The 16,524-nt window shown below is 55.5% G+C and overlaps 4 protein-coding genes across 4 annotated transcripts; all 4 read right to left on the bottom strand.

Moving 5' to 3' along the window:
• Positions 1-2,246: 2,246 nt before the first annotated feature.
• LDBPK_262740 (glutamate 5-kinase, putative) lies at positions 2,247-3,038 on the bottom strand (the record flags this gene model as incomplete). Its single annotated transcript, XM_003861810.1, has 1 exon — positions 2,247-3,038. One exon carries the CDS (start codon positions 3,036-3,038, stop codon positions 2,247-2,249), a length of 792 nt encoding a protein of 263 aa, XP_003861858.1.
• Positions 3,039-3,785: 747 nt separating this feature from the next.
• LDBPK_262730 (6-phosphogluconolactonase) lies at positions 3,786-4,589 on the bottom strand (the record flags this gene model as incomplete). Its single annotated transcript, XM_003861809.1, has 1 exon — positions 3,786-4,589. The coding sequence occupies one exon, from the start codon at positions 4,587-4,589 to the stop codon at positions 3,786-3,788; it is 804 nt and encodes a 267-aa protein (XP_003861857.1).
• A 446-nt stretch (positions 4,590-5,035) lies between these two features.
• LDBPK_262720 (CAAX prenyl protease 2, putative) lies at positions 5,036-5,710 on the bottom strand (the record flags this gene model as incomplete). Its single annotated transcript, XM_003861808.1, has 1 exon — positions 5,036-5,710. The coding sequence occupies one exon, from the start codon at positions 5,708-5,710 to the stop codon at positions 5,036-5,038; it is 675 nt and encodes a 224-aa protein (XP_003861856.1).
• A 5,879-nt stretch (positions 5,711-11,589) lies between these two features.
• On the bottom strand, positions 11,590-12,723 carry LDBPK_262710 (hypothetical protein, unknown function; the record flags this gene model as incomplete). The annotated part of the gene is made up of 1 exon (XM_003861807.1): positions 11,590-12,723. One exon carries the CDS (start codon positions 12,721-12,723, stop codon positions 11,590-11,592), a length of 1,134 nt encoding a protein of 377 aa, XP_003861855.1.
• Positions 12,724-16,524: the final 3,801 nt, after the last annotated feature.

Below are 16,524 nucleotides of genomic sequence, written 5' to 3'. Positions count from 1 at the left end.
CTAACCCTAACCCTAACCCTAACCCTAACCAGTACACCAGTACACCGTCACGCCCCCGTCCTGTTGGAGAGGGTGTCGCTGTGCAAGGAATCAGTGGAGAGAAAAACCCTAACCTGTACCCGTACCCTAACCGTGGAACAGAAGAGCGGCACACGCGCAGCCCCGCGCCGTTGCAAAAAACTCATATGGGAAATCCAGCAGCCGTCTAAACAGCTACAGGATGGAGAGCAACTACCGCAGCGATGCAGTGGGTGCTCCTGCTGATTCTCAAACCCATCATAGAAGCAGGGCGCACAAGCACAGACAACTGGGCCGCCACACATCCTCACAGTGGTCGGGGAGATCACGCGGGCACATCCACGGGGGCAGCAAAGCCTACGACGACACGCAAATGTCCCTGGAATTTCTGTGAACAGCGCCGCGGTGGGGGAGAGGGGTGACAAAGGAGCAAGTACCGGGAATTAGAAAAATGCAGGTCCCTAATGTGTGCATCACGTGTCCGATTTTTAGAGGAAGCAGGTAGGAAAAGACTAGGTAGGCAAAAGACGCCGAAACGGCTGTGTGCAAAGCCAAGGGCATGGCGGATGTTCGCAGACACACACACGACTTAAAGACACTATAGGTCAGTATCTTACTGGGTTTCCTTCTGTGTGCCATCTTGGAGAGTCGATAGCAGAGAGTGCGTGGAGCCGTATCGCGCCACGACAACGCACGTGTACGCTCCCATGGCCGTCGACTTGCACAGGGCGATGCACGTGCAGCACTCTGTACAGGTGGCGCCCGCTCACTCGATGCAGCACGACAGGTGTCGTTTCATATGCGCAGCATTACAAAAGACGGCGCACTGCCACATCCTATCATTGTCATCATCAAAGCGCCATACAGGCCGTGGAGGAGCGGGAATGCTGATGTAACTTCAGTCCACATGCCGCACGGAGTGGTGTGGTGCGATAAGCAGTGCAGTGAGACATCATCGACGCAGGAGGTGTACAGACCTTTCACATGCACATCTAGCGTGCTCCTCCGCTGCCTGTGTCGTGTTGTAGAGAAAACTGCGTTGCGCATCGCACGTGTGATGAGCGGCGGCGTAAATGGCTGCGCTGCCTGACGGAACACCACGGGGGCCGCGGAGAAGCCTGTAGAGAAGGATGCCGAAAGCGGCACGGCAGACGGCCACGAGAGAGTATGTGGAAAGGGTGTCGTGCGATGCGCGTGCGCTGCCGGGTGCTCCGCATTGCGTCAGTCATTATCTGTATGGTAGGGAGATCGCATTCAAGACGGTCCGGTGTCTGGTCCTTCACGCAAGCGGAGCCCGCCCCAGAGAAAGGGAATGAGACCTGTTGCAGCTAGTGGTTCCAGGACGGCATCTGCTCACTACTGTTTGTGCGGCATCTCATAGTGAATATAAACAGCAAAGCACACAGATGTCAACCGCAGGGGGAGGCATTCTCACCAGTATCCAAGCATGGGCACGGCCTTTGTCACTCGCCAGCCTCCGAAGCAGGAAACATGGCACAAGTGCGCACAACGTGAAGGAGTGTGGGGAGGGGCCACATACAAGCAAGCGTATACCCACAGCCGGTTGCTGTCCTCCGATGGAGTCTCTGCTCACTGTTGCTGCAGTGGCGGGCACACACACATGAGTAGACACCGCCGTGCCAACATGGCCTCATCTCGAGGTTGATAGCGGAAGGCCATTGCTGAAGCACGGCCCCTTGCCTCGCGGGCTGCAAGAGGGTGCAGCACTCTTAGTTTCACGTTTGCGGTTCACCTCAGAAAACTCTCTGCGGTGCAAGTAGAGTGTGCACGCGTAGATGAGTTCGATACCGTTTTGAGAGGAGTACGGAAGCACAAAGAAAGAACGACTACAACAAAGTAAAAGGGTGCGTAGGGGCGTGTCTTTGCCTCCATGCGTATTTGCCTACAGAACCGTGGGTACCTGTTTCGATATCGGGTAGCGAAGAAAAGAACACGCACCACCTTCGGTTTTGTCCTGCCCAATTCGTGAGGTAAGTTCAATGTGGTCGACAAAAATGAGGACTCGCATGAACGACAGAAAAACAGACACAAAGTGAAATATGAAGCCACGGATAAAGACCTGGGCGCAACCGCACACAACAGAAAGGGAGCCTGTAGACGACCGTGATGAGGGGTCCAATCTGGGGCACGCCAATGCGGTGAGATAGGGCGCGTCTTCTGTGTTGTGGTCTCTCTTCCACTGTGCTTGTGTGACATCCCTAAGCGCTTCAAGATGAAACTCTCGAATAAAACAGTGTGCCGATCTCGTGCGAGCCGCCGAGAAGGAACTGGCGTGCCTTCTCTAGGTGGAATCCGCTCGAGAGGTACATTTTTCCTCCCCTTTCCAGGAGGAATTGAGCAGCCTGCAGCTTCGTCACAATCCCACCCGTCGCGAACCGATTGTTCGGGGTGGCCTCTGCTACAAGATCGTCAGGGCTAAGTTCGTGGACGACAGAGCGTATCGTGGCATTCGTGGAAGTGCGTGGATTTTCGGTGTAGTAGCCGTCGATGTCGCTGAGAATGACAAGTAGGTCGGCCTTGAAGTGGTGCGCAACTAGCGCGGACAGACGGTCATTGTCGCCAAAGACCAGCTCGTCAAGCGCCGTCGCATCGTTTTCGTTGATGATCGGGATCACCTTGTGGCTGATGAGCACCTCAATGGTATTATGGGCGTTGATAGTACGCTTCCGCGAGTCGAGATCATAGGCAGCAAGCAGCATCTGAGCGCACAGGATGCCGTGCTTTTGCAGCTCGGTGTAGTACATGTGCATGAGCAGTGGCTGCCCCATCGACGCGAGTGCCTGCTTATTCGGCACATATGACTTATCCATCTCTTTTTTCGTGTACCCCGCGGCGACTGCGCCGGATGTGACAAGGATCACTTCGTACTTGGTCTGAAGGTCGGCGATAAACTGGCATAGCGCCTCGATCCGGTGCGCGGCGATCTCCTGATTGTCCACAAGGATCGAGGAGCCCACCTTTACCACGATGCGCTTCACCGACTTCAAGATGTCCGCCATGCTTGATTCCACGTGGACTGGGGCAGGGAGGGCGTACTTTCACGGGGTTGGAGTCCCTATTGCTGCGTGCTTGCTTGTGCCCCTTGATGTCTGTGGTGGCAAAATGAGAAGAATCGGCAAAGCAGGCGAAACCATGAAAAGGGCACACCAAAACAATGCAGAAGATGGCAGTAGATGCACACAGTGGGTTTTGGCCTGCACACCCACGCAAAACAGACTTTCACCGACTGGCGCACGCATAGAGAGAGCCCCGGTGTGTGTTTGTGTGTGCGTGTGTGTGTTTGGGGGGGGGTGAGTGGCGAAGGAATGGGGATGACGAGAAAAAAGAAAGGGAAAGATGAAGGGAGACTAGGCAGCGCTCTCTGCGCAGCTACAAGGTGTAGTGTAATCATTAGCGTGACGTAGCGTGATGAAGAAGCACGTGCTCAGCACGCCACTTGTTACCATATCAGAGTGCGTAAAGCACCACACCTGCACGCGGTCGTCTTGGAGACGGCGTGCTCAGACTGTGTACGTGTGTGTGACACTGTTTGCGAGCCTGCTTTTGTCGTCTCGTTCCTGACAGAGGTCTGCACAGTCCAACCTAGGAGGAGTGAAATAGAGGGTTCATACTGAGAAGTAGGGCAATGAGCACGTTACCGTGGGAGAGCGGACACACCGATGCTAATATATACGTGAACAAGAAGTGGAGGGGGAGGGGGAGGCAGCGGTGCTGTGCATCCAAAACGGTGACCGCTTCTCACGAGGCTATGCAGAGAGGCCCTCGCCAGAGCCGGCATCGAGAAGCATCGTGACCGACCCGCGGCAGTCTCTAAGAAACCGCGATACCGGCAGAGGACCCGACGGCGCCTCGGCGAGCACACCGTGCACGACCCAGTTTTTGTCCTTGCCGCAGGCGAGCACGACAACGTGCTTGGCGTTCTGAATCACAGTCTTTGAGAGCGTGACACGCCAGACCTTGGGGTTCATGGTCGGGCTGGGAAAGCTGACCGAGACGATGTGGTCTTCATCCGTGGCTGCCACAGAGTCCGGAAAGATGGAGGCCGTATGCCCGTCTGCGCCGAATCCGAGAAGCATAATATCCACCACAGGAACAGGCATATCTGTACCATTTACTTGTGTGCATGGTATGCCATTCCGGAGCTTCATCTCATAATCCTGTGCGACGACCCAAGCGCCGTCAATACCACCCTTCTCGTCCTTGGACGTCGCCAGCGCGGCGCTCGGGTCGATTGCGATGACATCGCTGCTTGGCACATCACGTAGCAGTGCTTTCGTCGCCATGGAGAAGTTGCTCTGCTCGTCGTCTGTCGCGACGAGGCGCTCATCGCCCAGAATGAACTGCACCGCGTGCTGCTGCAGCAGAGCCAGATCCTTTTCGTGAAGCTCCTCGTACAGCCGCTTAGGGGTAGAGCCTCCAGACAGCGCCAGCACAACGGGTGTAGACTTGTCTACGCGCGCGTCGATAGCGGCGAGGATGATGTCGCGCGCGGCGGAACTTATGTGGGAAATGTCCTCGCAAACCTTCACGTTGGGTGCAAAGGAACTCATGTTGCCGACACGCGTAGCTCTGCCACAGGAGGGAAGCGCGTTGGGAAATTAGATCCAAGAAAGGGAGCCGCTGTTGCAGAATGCGATTGTGTAGGTGAGCGTACACGGAGATGATGCACCACAAACTGCACGCTTTTGTTTTGCCGCATGTAAGCGCAAAGGCAGCGACGGGCAAAGTCGAGCGGTGTAGGTAACATGATGGAGGTGGAGGGCGGGGGACCTCAAGGATGCTGACACTCCACAACAGGAGTGATGGACGCAAGCTACACTCGCGCAAGATGAGGTCATCGACGCGGCGCGTGCATCCTTGCAGTGCGGATGCTCCTTCGCACTAATCAGGCTATTGTAAAAAGTGCGTTGTGGTAGGATCAGCGCTACACCGCTCTGGTGTTCATCAACGCAGCTGCTAGCAAAGACAATCGATCAGTATTCGTGGGGGAAAGGGTTCAGTAGCGCAGCAGCGTCCAAGCCCACCCTACAATACCAGCGACATAGATCGCTGCGCTTGCCACCTTCTCTCTTGCAGTGAAATGACGGCTCCGCAGTACTGTGAACTCTGGAGGGCCAATGGCGTTGCACAGGGCGTGGGCTGCAGCGATGGCGATTATGCTACGCTCACACACATGCTCATAATAGTACCCGCTCAAAAGGCCGAATAGCGCGGTAAAGACAAAGATGCCGCACATGGCGTGCCCCGCTGAGCGCCAGCACGCACGCTCTTTCTCGTCGCGGTCGTTACCAGCCACGCCTTTGTCCTCGCAGTTTCTGTACGCGTCACATGCCATAGAGACAAGGTGGTGAATGTGGGAAAGCGAAAAGAGGAAGGCAGAAACGAAAATGCGTGCTGCAGAGGAACGGCGGTGCAGAAGCGAGAAGAGAACGCCGCGATAGAACAGCTCTTCCCCAATCGGGCAGATCACATAGTTTCGCCATAACAGGAATGTGCTCTCCGGTGTGTCGAAGGTGCCGAGGTGACACGCCTCCGCGATGGGTCCCGCAAACAGCAGCAGTGTCGACACGGAAGAACGGATGACCGGGCGCAGCAAAGTGCTCTGCCGCTGGACGGTACGAGGCGGCGCCGTACCGAATGCAAGGTAGGTACCACTGACAAGGCAGCACATGCCAAACGAGATCGTGCGTCTACGGATCGCTTCATCGCTGTCGCGATCAACATAGACGGTTGGGTCGCGTGCAGCGGCGCACAGCGACGCCATGCCGGAGAGAACAAAGCGCCGCTCACACGGCCAGACGTAAAAGGCGGCGATGAAGGCGGCCGATGCGCCGGCGCACAAGAGAAGGTCCATCGCGTAGTTCGCTGCTTCGCATCAGCGGGCAGGGGGAGCGGGGTAGCAGCAACAGCAGCAGCACCGTCTCAGACTTTGAACGGCAAGAGGAAACCGGAGATCATACAGGAGGTGAGTAGGAAGCCGGAGAAGCAGAGAGAGCCGCATTGTCGAAAGATGTAGAGGACGGCTGTAGGAGTGCCGTCAAGGCGCAGAGAAGATGCATTTCCGGCCACGCTATGCGTTACTGCAACGAGGTCGAAGCCCCGGAGCTTGAGAAAGCGGTGCCAGGATTACTGCATGTACAAGGCATATATAGACCACGTGGTCTCCCCGTCATGTCTGTGCATGAAGAATACGGCCTTCTTTACAGACGTTGCCCGCTTCTTGGTTTCTTTTCCGTGTTTTTTTTCTTTCATTGTGTGTGCTTGTTGTGCTTGGTCTACGGTCACCCCTGATGCCTGTGCGCATCTTTCCGTTCACGCGTCTGGGAGTGAGCGGAATGAGGAAAGGTACAAGGAGAGAAGATTACTGACAGACTTTGTTTTTTTGTGGACTTCACAGCGGCTTCTCGGAGGAAACAGGGAAAGGCCAGGGAAAGAGAGAGGAAGAAGGGTTACATAGGGGGAGGCATCCGCAGACATATCCGTGCATACAGGAGATGGCCGAAAACATGGTGATGGGAGGAGGGTCCCACCCCGCCACCGGGGGACAGCTGTGGACACACGCTTCTCCATGTTCGGGGATGAACTCCAGAGGCTTGGCGATTCGCTTTGGTCTTGGGGTTCCTAGTTATGCTTGCAATGGGGTATTGGGAGGTTCTGCCTCCCATACGATGCGGATGCGGGTGTCGTGGGCGGGGGTGGAGATGTTCTTCACGAGAGCTAAGCGTAAGCGGAAAAGTGCCACTCGCGGCGCTACAATCGACAGAGGTAAGGAGAGAAGTAGAGGGAAACGCGCGGACATGAAGGATTTCATTGGTGAGACGTGTGAAGGTGATTCCAGCGCTTATTTTGCTCTCGTTGATCTTCAGTCAGCTCCATCGTCAACACATACACTGCAGAAGCTAACCGTGGGCACAGAAGAAGGAGTTTCTCTTTGTTGACTGCCAGAGCGACTTGCATGCGATTCGACGTCCGTATGATTGTGTGCAGGAGAACACATGCAGACACATCCACGTATGCACACCCTCGCACAAACAGACACACCGACATTGGGGGGAGGGGAGGGGGGGGGGCATGCAACAAAAGAAAAATTGTATCACAAGACGGACGTCATTGACGCTCCTCTAGAGGGCCTCGGTTCACAAGAATGCCGGTGCTTGCCGGAAAAAAGCAAACAGAGGAGTACTTTACTGCACAACAAAGCCCGGCGAGCAGTACAACAGCATAATGAGGGCGTACCAAAGACAAGAGCCAATGCCCACCGCTGCACAAACACTCATAGAAGTGCACATGCACACAGGCACCGCATATCGTCCGAGGGCAGCAGACGTTGCCGACGTCGGAGAAAGAGAATGACACAAACGATTGAGAATAAAAAGCGAGAGGTAGTTCAGGAAGGCACTCTAACAGGATATTCACCCATGACCTACGGCGCCACTTACAGCGTCGTGCGCATGCGCTGTGCAGGGGGGCCGTGCCCAACGCTTTTATTCCGCAGCAGAGGGGGAGCGGCGCACCTGGCGTTCGCTGCGCTTTCGTAAAAGGACGCGTGCTCTTGAGACAGAAATCCACGACTCTAGGCGTTCAAAGAGGAGAGCCTCGTCATGCTTTCCAGGGTGTGCCTCGCCCAGACCGACTCTTGCTCATCATCTCAAGGGGCCGAGAGAGGTGCTTGCCGCGCAAGAATGAAAAGCAGAGGCACCTTTGACATCGCGGAACTTGCATGTTTGCGAAACACCACACGGGATGCAGGCGTACTAGACGACAGAGAGCTCACTCCGGTCCTGCGTATTGGGCGGCGGACAGGCCAGGCAGATGATGATGCACGGGAAAGAATATCGTGAAGTTGAGCGGCGGCTAGCACTCATGCGCGCGTGGAGAGGCGAAAAAAAAAGAACGAGAGGCAGTAGCACAGTCGTGTGCAATTTTTTGCTACCTCACGTGCAGTTGTCACCGTCCTCTTCCCCCTCCCGCTCTGCGAACACTATTCACACGTGTCGCATTCCGCGCCCACGAAGACACCACCTCCGCCTCTTAAAGTCACCGACGGCGCTGTGAATGCAGCATTGAAGGCCTGCACATCAGGGAAGAGAAAGAGTAACAAAACTACGCGAGACCAGGAACGCTGCCACTTCGATGTTCACATGTGTTAGTCAGTTTTAGGTGCGACATGATACAACTGCAGGCCAGATAGCGTGCGCCACTGGAAGATCCGCAGACCTGGAGGCTGATAGATGGCGGTCTCTGTTGGTCACTAAAGTCTGCACGCGTTCTACTGCAGTGCACAGGGGAGGAAGCATTGCCCCCCCCCCTCCGCCGGCAGCGCCACTACCAGATGCGCTGCATGTGACTGGAATACGCACGCGCACAGGGGCACCTACACGAACTAAAAACGAGCAAAAGACACTTATTCAGTCGCCAGTGCAGAAGCAGCACGTGGCGTGGTAAAAAAGCGTCTCGCCATGAGATGAACGGCGACCTCACCGCATCCTATTCGCCAGCACACATATACGCACAAACACACACACAGCAGAGACAGAAAGAGAGGGCGCGAGTGTTCTCGTGTTTGTGTGTTTCCTCTTTGGTATTTGAGCAAGACAGACCACGCACAGCCAAGGAGGGAGGAAGAGCAGCACCACATGCGGAACTGCGACATGTCCGCCTATAGTTGTTGTACGCCAAAATCGGAAAGCAGAAGACGAGAGAGAAACACAAAAAAAAGGAGTCTGCCACGAACATTGGCGGCAGATATAGATAACTGCTCGCCCTATCGCTCGCGGACCGTGCTGCGGTGGCGGTGTAGCTTCTCAGCACATCATCCACCGTAGCGCCTGCGACGTCGCTCAGCGCAAGGCTGGCCTCACCACCGTCAACGGCATGGGTGTCCATCACCTTTAGCGCCGCCTCCAGCAAGGATAGAGCAGTTCCTGGTAAAAAGGATGCTCCGGAAGTGGCGCACGGTGATGTCGTTCGCAAGCGACACACCCGGCGGAACGCACGTTTGGGGCGCAACCTGTGCCATCTTCACCCGGACTCGCTCCATCAGGTTGGCCGACGTCGGCACCACTGCCGCGCTATCCATAAAGCCGGCGGATGTTGCCCTAATGCAGTTTGCGTTCGTGGTGTCGCACAGGCGTTCCTTTGCAAGCTCCGCAAAAGCCGGCGGGCTGCATCGTTCGCCCCGCATGAGCAGTGGCCCCTCGTCCTGGAAGTCGGACATGCAGGAAAAAAATCCATAGAGACCTGCACCGTCCTCTGGGCCAAAAGCAATATGGGTGCGGGGTAGAAATTGCCTGCGAGAGAGCGCGGACCCAGATGAGCTTCTGGTAGAACATTGAAACGGGGATATCCGTCGGACGCGTTGCGGTCGCGGGGCAGTTCTGGCCAGCGGGCACCGTCACCGTGAAGACCAGCACGCCCGTCATCGTACAGCTTGTCTCAAGTGCCACGTCGGCCATCTGCGTATTCATTTCGGTCCCGCGAATGGCGACAAGCGCATTAGTGTTACACTAACCCCGGATAAGCTTGCAATCCCCTAGGCTCACTGCGGCAAGCGAGACGTTGATGCTGTCGGGGGATGAGGTGACGCTCCACAGTGTCAAGGAGATGGCAAGGGCGAAGAGAGTCACCACATACAAGCAGCGGTGCCGCGTGGTCGCGTGCGGGTGACTACGTGGGAGCGAGTTAACTACATCGATGAGTGTGCCACAGAAGCAGAGAATGTTCTACGAGAAAAGGCAGCGGGAGTGGCTTCGAAGACGGTGGAAGAGCACAAGCGTGCACTTCTTGTCTGTGCCCACTGATGGTTGATGTGGACAAAAAAAGAGAAGACGGCAAGAGCCGATCTTCCACGAGAGGTGCCTTTCTGCGCAGGCCGCACGAAAAACCGTGGGAGAGGGAGAAAACAGACAAACATGGAGGCCACCGAAGAGAGTGACAGGCATGGAAGACATTTCAGCATAGGAGAGGGGGGGGCTGTGAAAAGAGCTTGCGTGCACGGTGCGCAAGCCCGCGGAGAGAAATCTGTGCGCCCCCCCTACCCGATGAACCCACCCAAGCACTCAGTGGATACCTTGCACATCTTCACAGCTGCAACGAGGTTCGCATCGCTGAATCCCATACGCACACACTGCACGTTTGCACGGCTTGTGATGGTGTAGGATGAGCATATGACGTGAGATCAGAGAGAAACCTAACCGAATAGAGGGCACAGGGGCCCATTGTCTCGCACAGCGGCACGCGGCCCGGTCGCTCCATCCTGTACACGTTGTGCTCGCCGACGATACAACGTTCGCTACTCCCCGCCCACGTGTCTCGGAGACGCATATGCATACAGCAAACGAGCTGCGAAACGCGTCAACGCCGCGTGCTGAGGCGTTGGGAGGGTGGCCAGCAGCCCGGGTCGCAATGCAAGCACACACGACGCCTCCCAGAGATGAGAGGGGCCCTCTCCGATGCCGCGTGTGCCTACGAGGGTGTGTGTGGGTGCTGTCGACAAAATAGAAGAAGGGAGTAGAGGCGAATGGCAGAAACCAGTAGGTGTGAAACAGAAGAATACTGCAAAACCGAATCTACGAGAGGAAGAGAGAGAGATCAAGATGGCGATGAGAAAACGAAAATGCATATCAGACAAGCGCCAGCAGCGATGCGGGTGCCATTGTCGTGCGGCGGCACAAGAGGTATTGTGCAAGCACGTGTGCATGTGAGTGTTGGTCACCCTTGCTCCTGCTCCGCGCCCCACTAGAAGGCGAACATGGTGGTCAATGTGCATAACAATGAAAAGCCAGAAAGGAAAAGATGAGGCAGGTGGAAAAAGAACGTGGGAAAAGAAGATCTTTCTGCAAAGACAAACGCTGCTGCACACACACACAAGCTCGCACGCAAGGTGCTACACCAGGGTTATCACCATTCAAGTAAACCCGTAAAACACCACGGAACAAAGGAGGATGCGCATCCACTCGTTGACAGGTACGCGTGAGCGCACCGTCCGGCACAGGACTCCGTGAACCGTACGTTGGGAACGATCAGGTGGGGGCGAGAGGGGAACTGTGCACACAGCAAAATGAGACACTTTTGGTGTGTGGGCGTGTGTACGTGTGGTGAGGGCGGAGGAAGGGGAGCACTTGCACACTGTTTGTGCAGGTGTGCGCTTCCGATACAGTCCGAGAGAAGGGGGTCATCCTCAACCTTCACCACGTGGTGGTCAATGCGCACAAAATCGCGTACACGCACACAGACACGAGAGAGCAAAAGGCAAAGCATTTAGGGGGAAAGTCAGGAAGCCGGAAGAAAAAAAAAAGGAGGTGCAGATGACAAAAGAGAGGGAGAGAGAAGTGGAGAGCACGGAGAGCGTATCCCACGGCTATCTGCACGACAGTCACGCATGTGACAACGCCGGCGAGGGCTCGCAAGGGTTGCTGTGGAGTGTCGAGGCATTCCGTCGTCTCGCTGACGGGCTGAATGAGCGTCTTTGGTAGGCAACTGTCTTGTGTACCTTCCGCCTCGTCATAGCGACACCACCTAGCCGCACCGAGGGAAGGGCGATGAGCCCCCTCAGAATACAGGTAGATAGATGCGGTCACCAAAGGTGCTACCGACGAGCTTGAACGCCACTGTCGTGATGTTGGTCAGAAGGGCATCCATCGAGGCACTGGCTGTGTTGTCCAGGATCGTTCCGAGGTCACCCATTCCCCTGAACCGGGTGTTGATCACCTGCACGCCATTCGACACAGGAACGGAGCAGATGGTGTTGAAAAGCTTGCACTGAAAGTCGTTGATGACAACATCGTAGGACACGGAAGCACCACGCGGCACCAGTGTCCGCAGCGTCGCCAACGCGTCTTCATGGATAGCCTGACGGACAATGCTGCGCAGCGTCGGGACAGTGACAGCACCGCCGTGAAACGGGATCCTTGTGGTTGTGCTGTTCTCGGGGTCAATCGAGATATTGAGCTTCTTCGTGGCCCACCGCGACAGTACCGCCATGGCGTTCAGCACGTCCACGTCGTAGTCGTAGGCGGAGTCGAACAGAATGCTGGTGCGGACAAATGAGCCAAAGGCAACCCGCAAAACGTTCTTGCGGACGAAATGCGCCTCCACAGGCAACCCGGTGTTCTCGGAGAGGACGTTGACCAAACGGTACTTCATGAGGTAGGTCGACTTCGCGATATCCGTCGCGCCGTCCACAACAGGAGGGTAGGGAATGAACGCCACAGGGGTGATAAGATCATGGGTGATCTGGCTGACGGCATCGCAGATGTTCTGCTCGTCAGCTGGTAGCTGGGCGACGGTGTCGACAGTGCCGCTAACCCTCATGTACACGTGGCAAGAGTTCATGACGAATGACTGGGTGTTGCAGTCCTCATCGTGAGGGATCTTGGAGATGTTGAACGCTCCGTAGATGGACACATTGACATCTGCGGCGACAGCGGTCGCCGAATCACCGATTGTCACATCCGCCGTCATGTGAGCGCGAAGCGGATCCGCGAGCACGACGGCCAGCTCCTTCGTCGTCGAGCTGACGGTCATCGCCGCCGTTTCAATCCAATCCGGGGCGATGTTGCGGACGACAGTGGGTGTGCCATCTATCCTTGTGGAAAGGCCCTCTTGGTAGAAGGTGACATTGGATGTCGTGATGGTCATGGCGGTAGTGATCAGCGCCGCCAGGTAGAAGCACTGAGAGATCATCTTCGCTTACACTTCTTCTGTTGCCTGTGGGAGATAAAGCGCGCAAGGTGTGTGCGTTTTCGTCTTCTTTTTCGATTGTCCGGTGTGCCACGGAAACAAAAACGAGCTCGGCGTGCGGAGAGTAGTGACGCCCTGGAACGTGAAGTAAAGGGAGGAGATGAGGATCCGAAGAGGAAAGAGAACACAACGCAGCGATCCGCACAAGGAGGACGGTCTGGAGAAGACGGGAGAGAGGGAAAGGAGAGAAGCACAGATAAAAGGGGACGTGTACAAGAGAGACAGAGACGGAAATTTGAGGAGTCGGGAAACAGGATGCGAAGCAAAAAAAAAGCAGGCACATACGCATACGCCTTGACGAGGCGGTCAAGCCTTGACGGGGCTCGCGAAGCGTAAGGGCTGATACGACAACTCGCACCGAAGGAGGAGGCGCCTTTTTTTCTCATCGCTCCCACCCTGCACCTCAACTTTACTGACCTGCATGAGAAAAAGAGAGGGGAGAGGCGCGCCGAAAGGCAGCAGAGCGCTTCCTGTATGCCTTTGAAGGACAAACGGCGCTGAGTGAATAGAATTCTCTCACCACCTCTACACGCGACCACACACACGTCTCCTGCGTGAGATGGGGGGAGGGAACACAGCAAGCCTGCGCGCAATCGAGTGGCCACAAAGACTGTCTTTTATGGGTGCCGAAAGTGCTCTCTCAATGGTCTCTGATTGTGCTGTTGTGCTCGTGCTTACAAGCTGATGTGTCGCCTCGCTCACCCACGCACACGCCCTCCCTCCCCACTCTCTTGCACTCACTGGTGCAACCGATCAGTTCCACGTCCATTCAGATGTCCTCGAGACGTGCACGCACGCGAGACGGAAGGAACACGCCGCACCTCATGTGTGAAAGACAGAGAGAAAAGCACCCACCAAACACAGCGCACCCTCCAAGGGAAACAAGGAGGCGCTCCACTAACACAACACAAAATCCACCCACAATCATGTGCGCAAAAAGAGCGAAGGGACCATAAGCAGTGCACCCCTAAGTGAACTAACCAATCGGCGTGTATGTGTGTATGCGCACGCTCACAACTCGCCTGCGGCACAGGGACGTAGGTCTGTACACATGCCACGACCGACACCATCCCCAGCACCAGCAACGGAAAAAAAAATGAGAGCAGAGCACAGACCAGCACAGGATGAAGAGCGGGCACCACTTCCACGCAAGCGCCAGCAGTGGCAACTAGGCAAAGAAGCGCATGCCCAAGACGCAGAATGCAAAACAGAGGGCAAAGCGGGGGAGAGGAGCAGGATAACAGCCACGTAAGAGGATGAAGCCGAGGGAATCGGCTGCAGAAAGAGCGGCACAGAGTACCACGTACTACTATGTCATCCCCACACCATCCACGATCCCACCTACACCCATGTACTTCAATGCGCCGGTTCGGCCAGACCAGCTGACATACGTACGACCGCGTTTAGACCGCCATATGCGCCCTCTGACTGGCAGCCTACGGGAAGAGCGGCAGTGAAAGCAAAGGGGCGGCAACGAATAAAAGAGGAGAGAAAACGTTTCCCAAAGAGGCAGGGAATGCATTCGAGTGTATGTCGGCAACGCGGCCAAACGGCCGGGCCTCTCATTTCCGTGGAAGCGTAAACCGATCCGGCCTGTGCTCCCCACTCGCGCCCTCGAAAACACTACGCTCGAATGGGAGAGGGGGGAGGGCACACTCACGTATCCCGCTTTTTCCGTTACATGAGGGATGGTGATTGTTGTGAGCACGCAAGGCGGCAAAGTGTGTGTGCACAAAAGAAAAATAAGACAGCAGCGAACACCTATAATGTGACTCGGTTCCTCGACATCTGAAATGAGCAGAAGAGCTAAACGCGGTCAAGAGGAATGCTTGCGGAAGTATGCTCCTCGAATGCTAGAGAGTACGTTGAGTCACTCCTCATCGCCGTATCGTTGGGAGATCCTCCTTCCCTCTTTCGCCCTTGTCGCCGGCTTTGAAAGAATCGTGAACGCGCATGCACACATACAAACAGATGAGAGGATTAACCAGATTGTCGGAAACGGAGTGATAAAGAGCAATTGAGCATCCACTGGATGGAGGGCACACACCGCAGCACTGTGTGCCCCAGCACAGCAGTCGGTTTGGCGCGCTCTGAAACGTTGCGAGCGCTGAAGTCTCTCTACGCTTGTTGCAAGTCCCTCGTTTCTCGCGTCAACGAAAGGGGCTCTGAAAACAAAAACGCCCACCACCGAGGGAGAGAGACGAGCTGCGCATGTGTGTGTGCGTGTGTGTGTGTGTGTGTCAATACGTTTGTGGTAAAATCAGAAGAGGAGACATGAACACGAGGAGGCGCAACGACAATATGAGCTGTAAACAAATGTTTGATAGGAGAAACAAGAGACTGTGCACATACGCCTGCAAATCGTCGAACGTTTTGGTGCAGGACGTGGCCCTCAGGCTTTGCAAACATGAGAAAACATGAAAAGGAAAGATGCCTCCCCACCACCACCACCACCAAAAAAAAGGAAACCAAAGAATGGCGAAAATGCAAAACGTGCATGCAAAGACAGCAGGGCGCGCCCTTCATCCGTTCGTCGAGAACGCATGTGTAACGAATAGTATACATCACAGTCTGTTTGGTTCGCGCTTGTTTCTATCATGAGAAAGGGCTGGGAGAGAGCATGATGGCGCTGGAAGGAGACGAAGGATGGCATGCGCGTTGTTTTCATGCGGGCCTGTGGCGAGGTGCGAGAACAAGCATACCCTCCCCCCCCAATATCCAAAGAGACACATACACAGAGGCAGACGCAGATACACAGATGCTTGTGCAGGCGATTATGAGTACATACTTCTGATTCCACAAGACCTCGTAGCCTACACGGACGCACGACACGAGCTGGTGTGTAACAGATAGAAAATAACTCCTCCTCCTCCATGCCGGCGCCTGTGACCGAAACGTTACTTGGTGAACGATATACATACCTACAGACACGGTGCATCGCGGCGGTGAGGCGAGGGGTGGCGCACGCAGGTGGAGAAGTAAACGTAAATGGCCATCGCGCGAAGTTTCAAAGCAAGTCTATGCGTGTGTATGCATGTGTGTGTGTGTGTGTGTGTGTCTGTGTACACTGCGTGTTAGTGGAAAGCCGGATCTTTCTGCATCCATTCTGTCGCTGCTGTGTTCGTGTCCGTCGTGAAGGCCGCCGGCGCAGCTCTCATAGACGATACATGTATAACCGAAAACGGATCAGTTATTGGGGATGCTGTAGACAAACAAAAAGCACAGGGCAAAAATAAACACTACAAAAGGGGTCAGTCGACCACAGCGAGGACCAGAAGGGAGAGATGGTACCGCCGTCGTGTGTGCACATCCAAAGGGAACCCGGAAAACGAGTGCAACGGAGAACAGAAAAAAGAATTGGACGGTCTGTGCCCACAACAGAGCAGTCACGGCAGGGGAGGGGGGACAGATGAATCAACGCAGGAGCCACAGACCCACCAGCTACAAAGCAGCCGACGCGCCTCACAATGCGAGGAGGCAATGGCGAATGCAGACACACAAGACAACGAAAACAGACAACGCAGAGGTGATGTCAAGAGAGAGCGGTAAAGGGGAGGGAGGGGGGCTCTGAGGAGCTAGCACGCATGACAGCCATCTCGACACAAAAAGGAAACAGAAAGAGAAAGACGCGGGAACGAGGACACGGCAGAAACACAAAGCAAAAAGGGCGTGGGTGGTCCTACCCATTGCCGTCTTCTCCGCACAAACACCCCTCCCCCCCCTGCTCTCAGAGACAACGACCCC

Source organism: Leishmania donovani, chromosome 26, assembly GCF_000227135.1.
Source record: "Leishmania donovani BPK282A1 complete genome, chromosome 26".
In the NCBI taxonomy this organism is placed as follows: Eukaryota; Euglenozoa; class Kinetoplastea; order Trypanosomatida; family Trypanosomatidae; genus Leishmania; species Leishmania donovani.
This window is presented reverse-complemented; position numbering and strand designations above follow the sequence as displayed.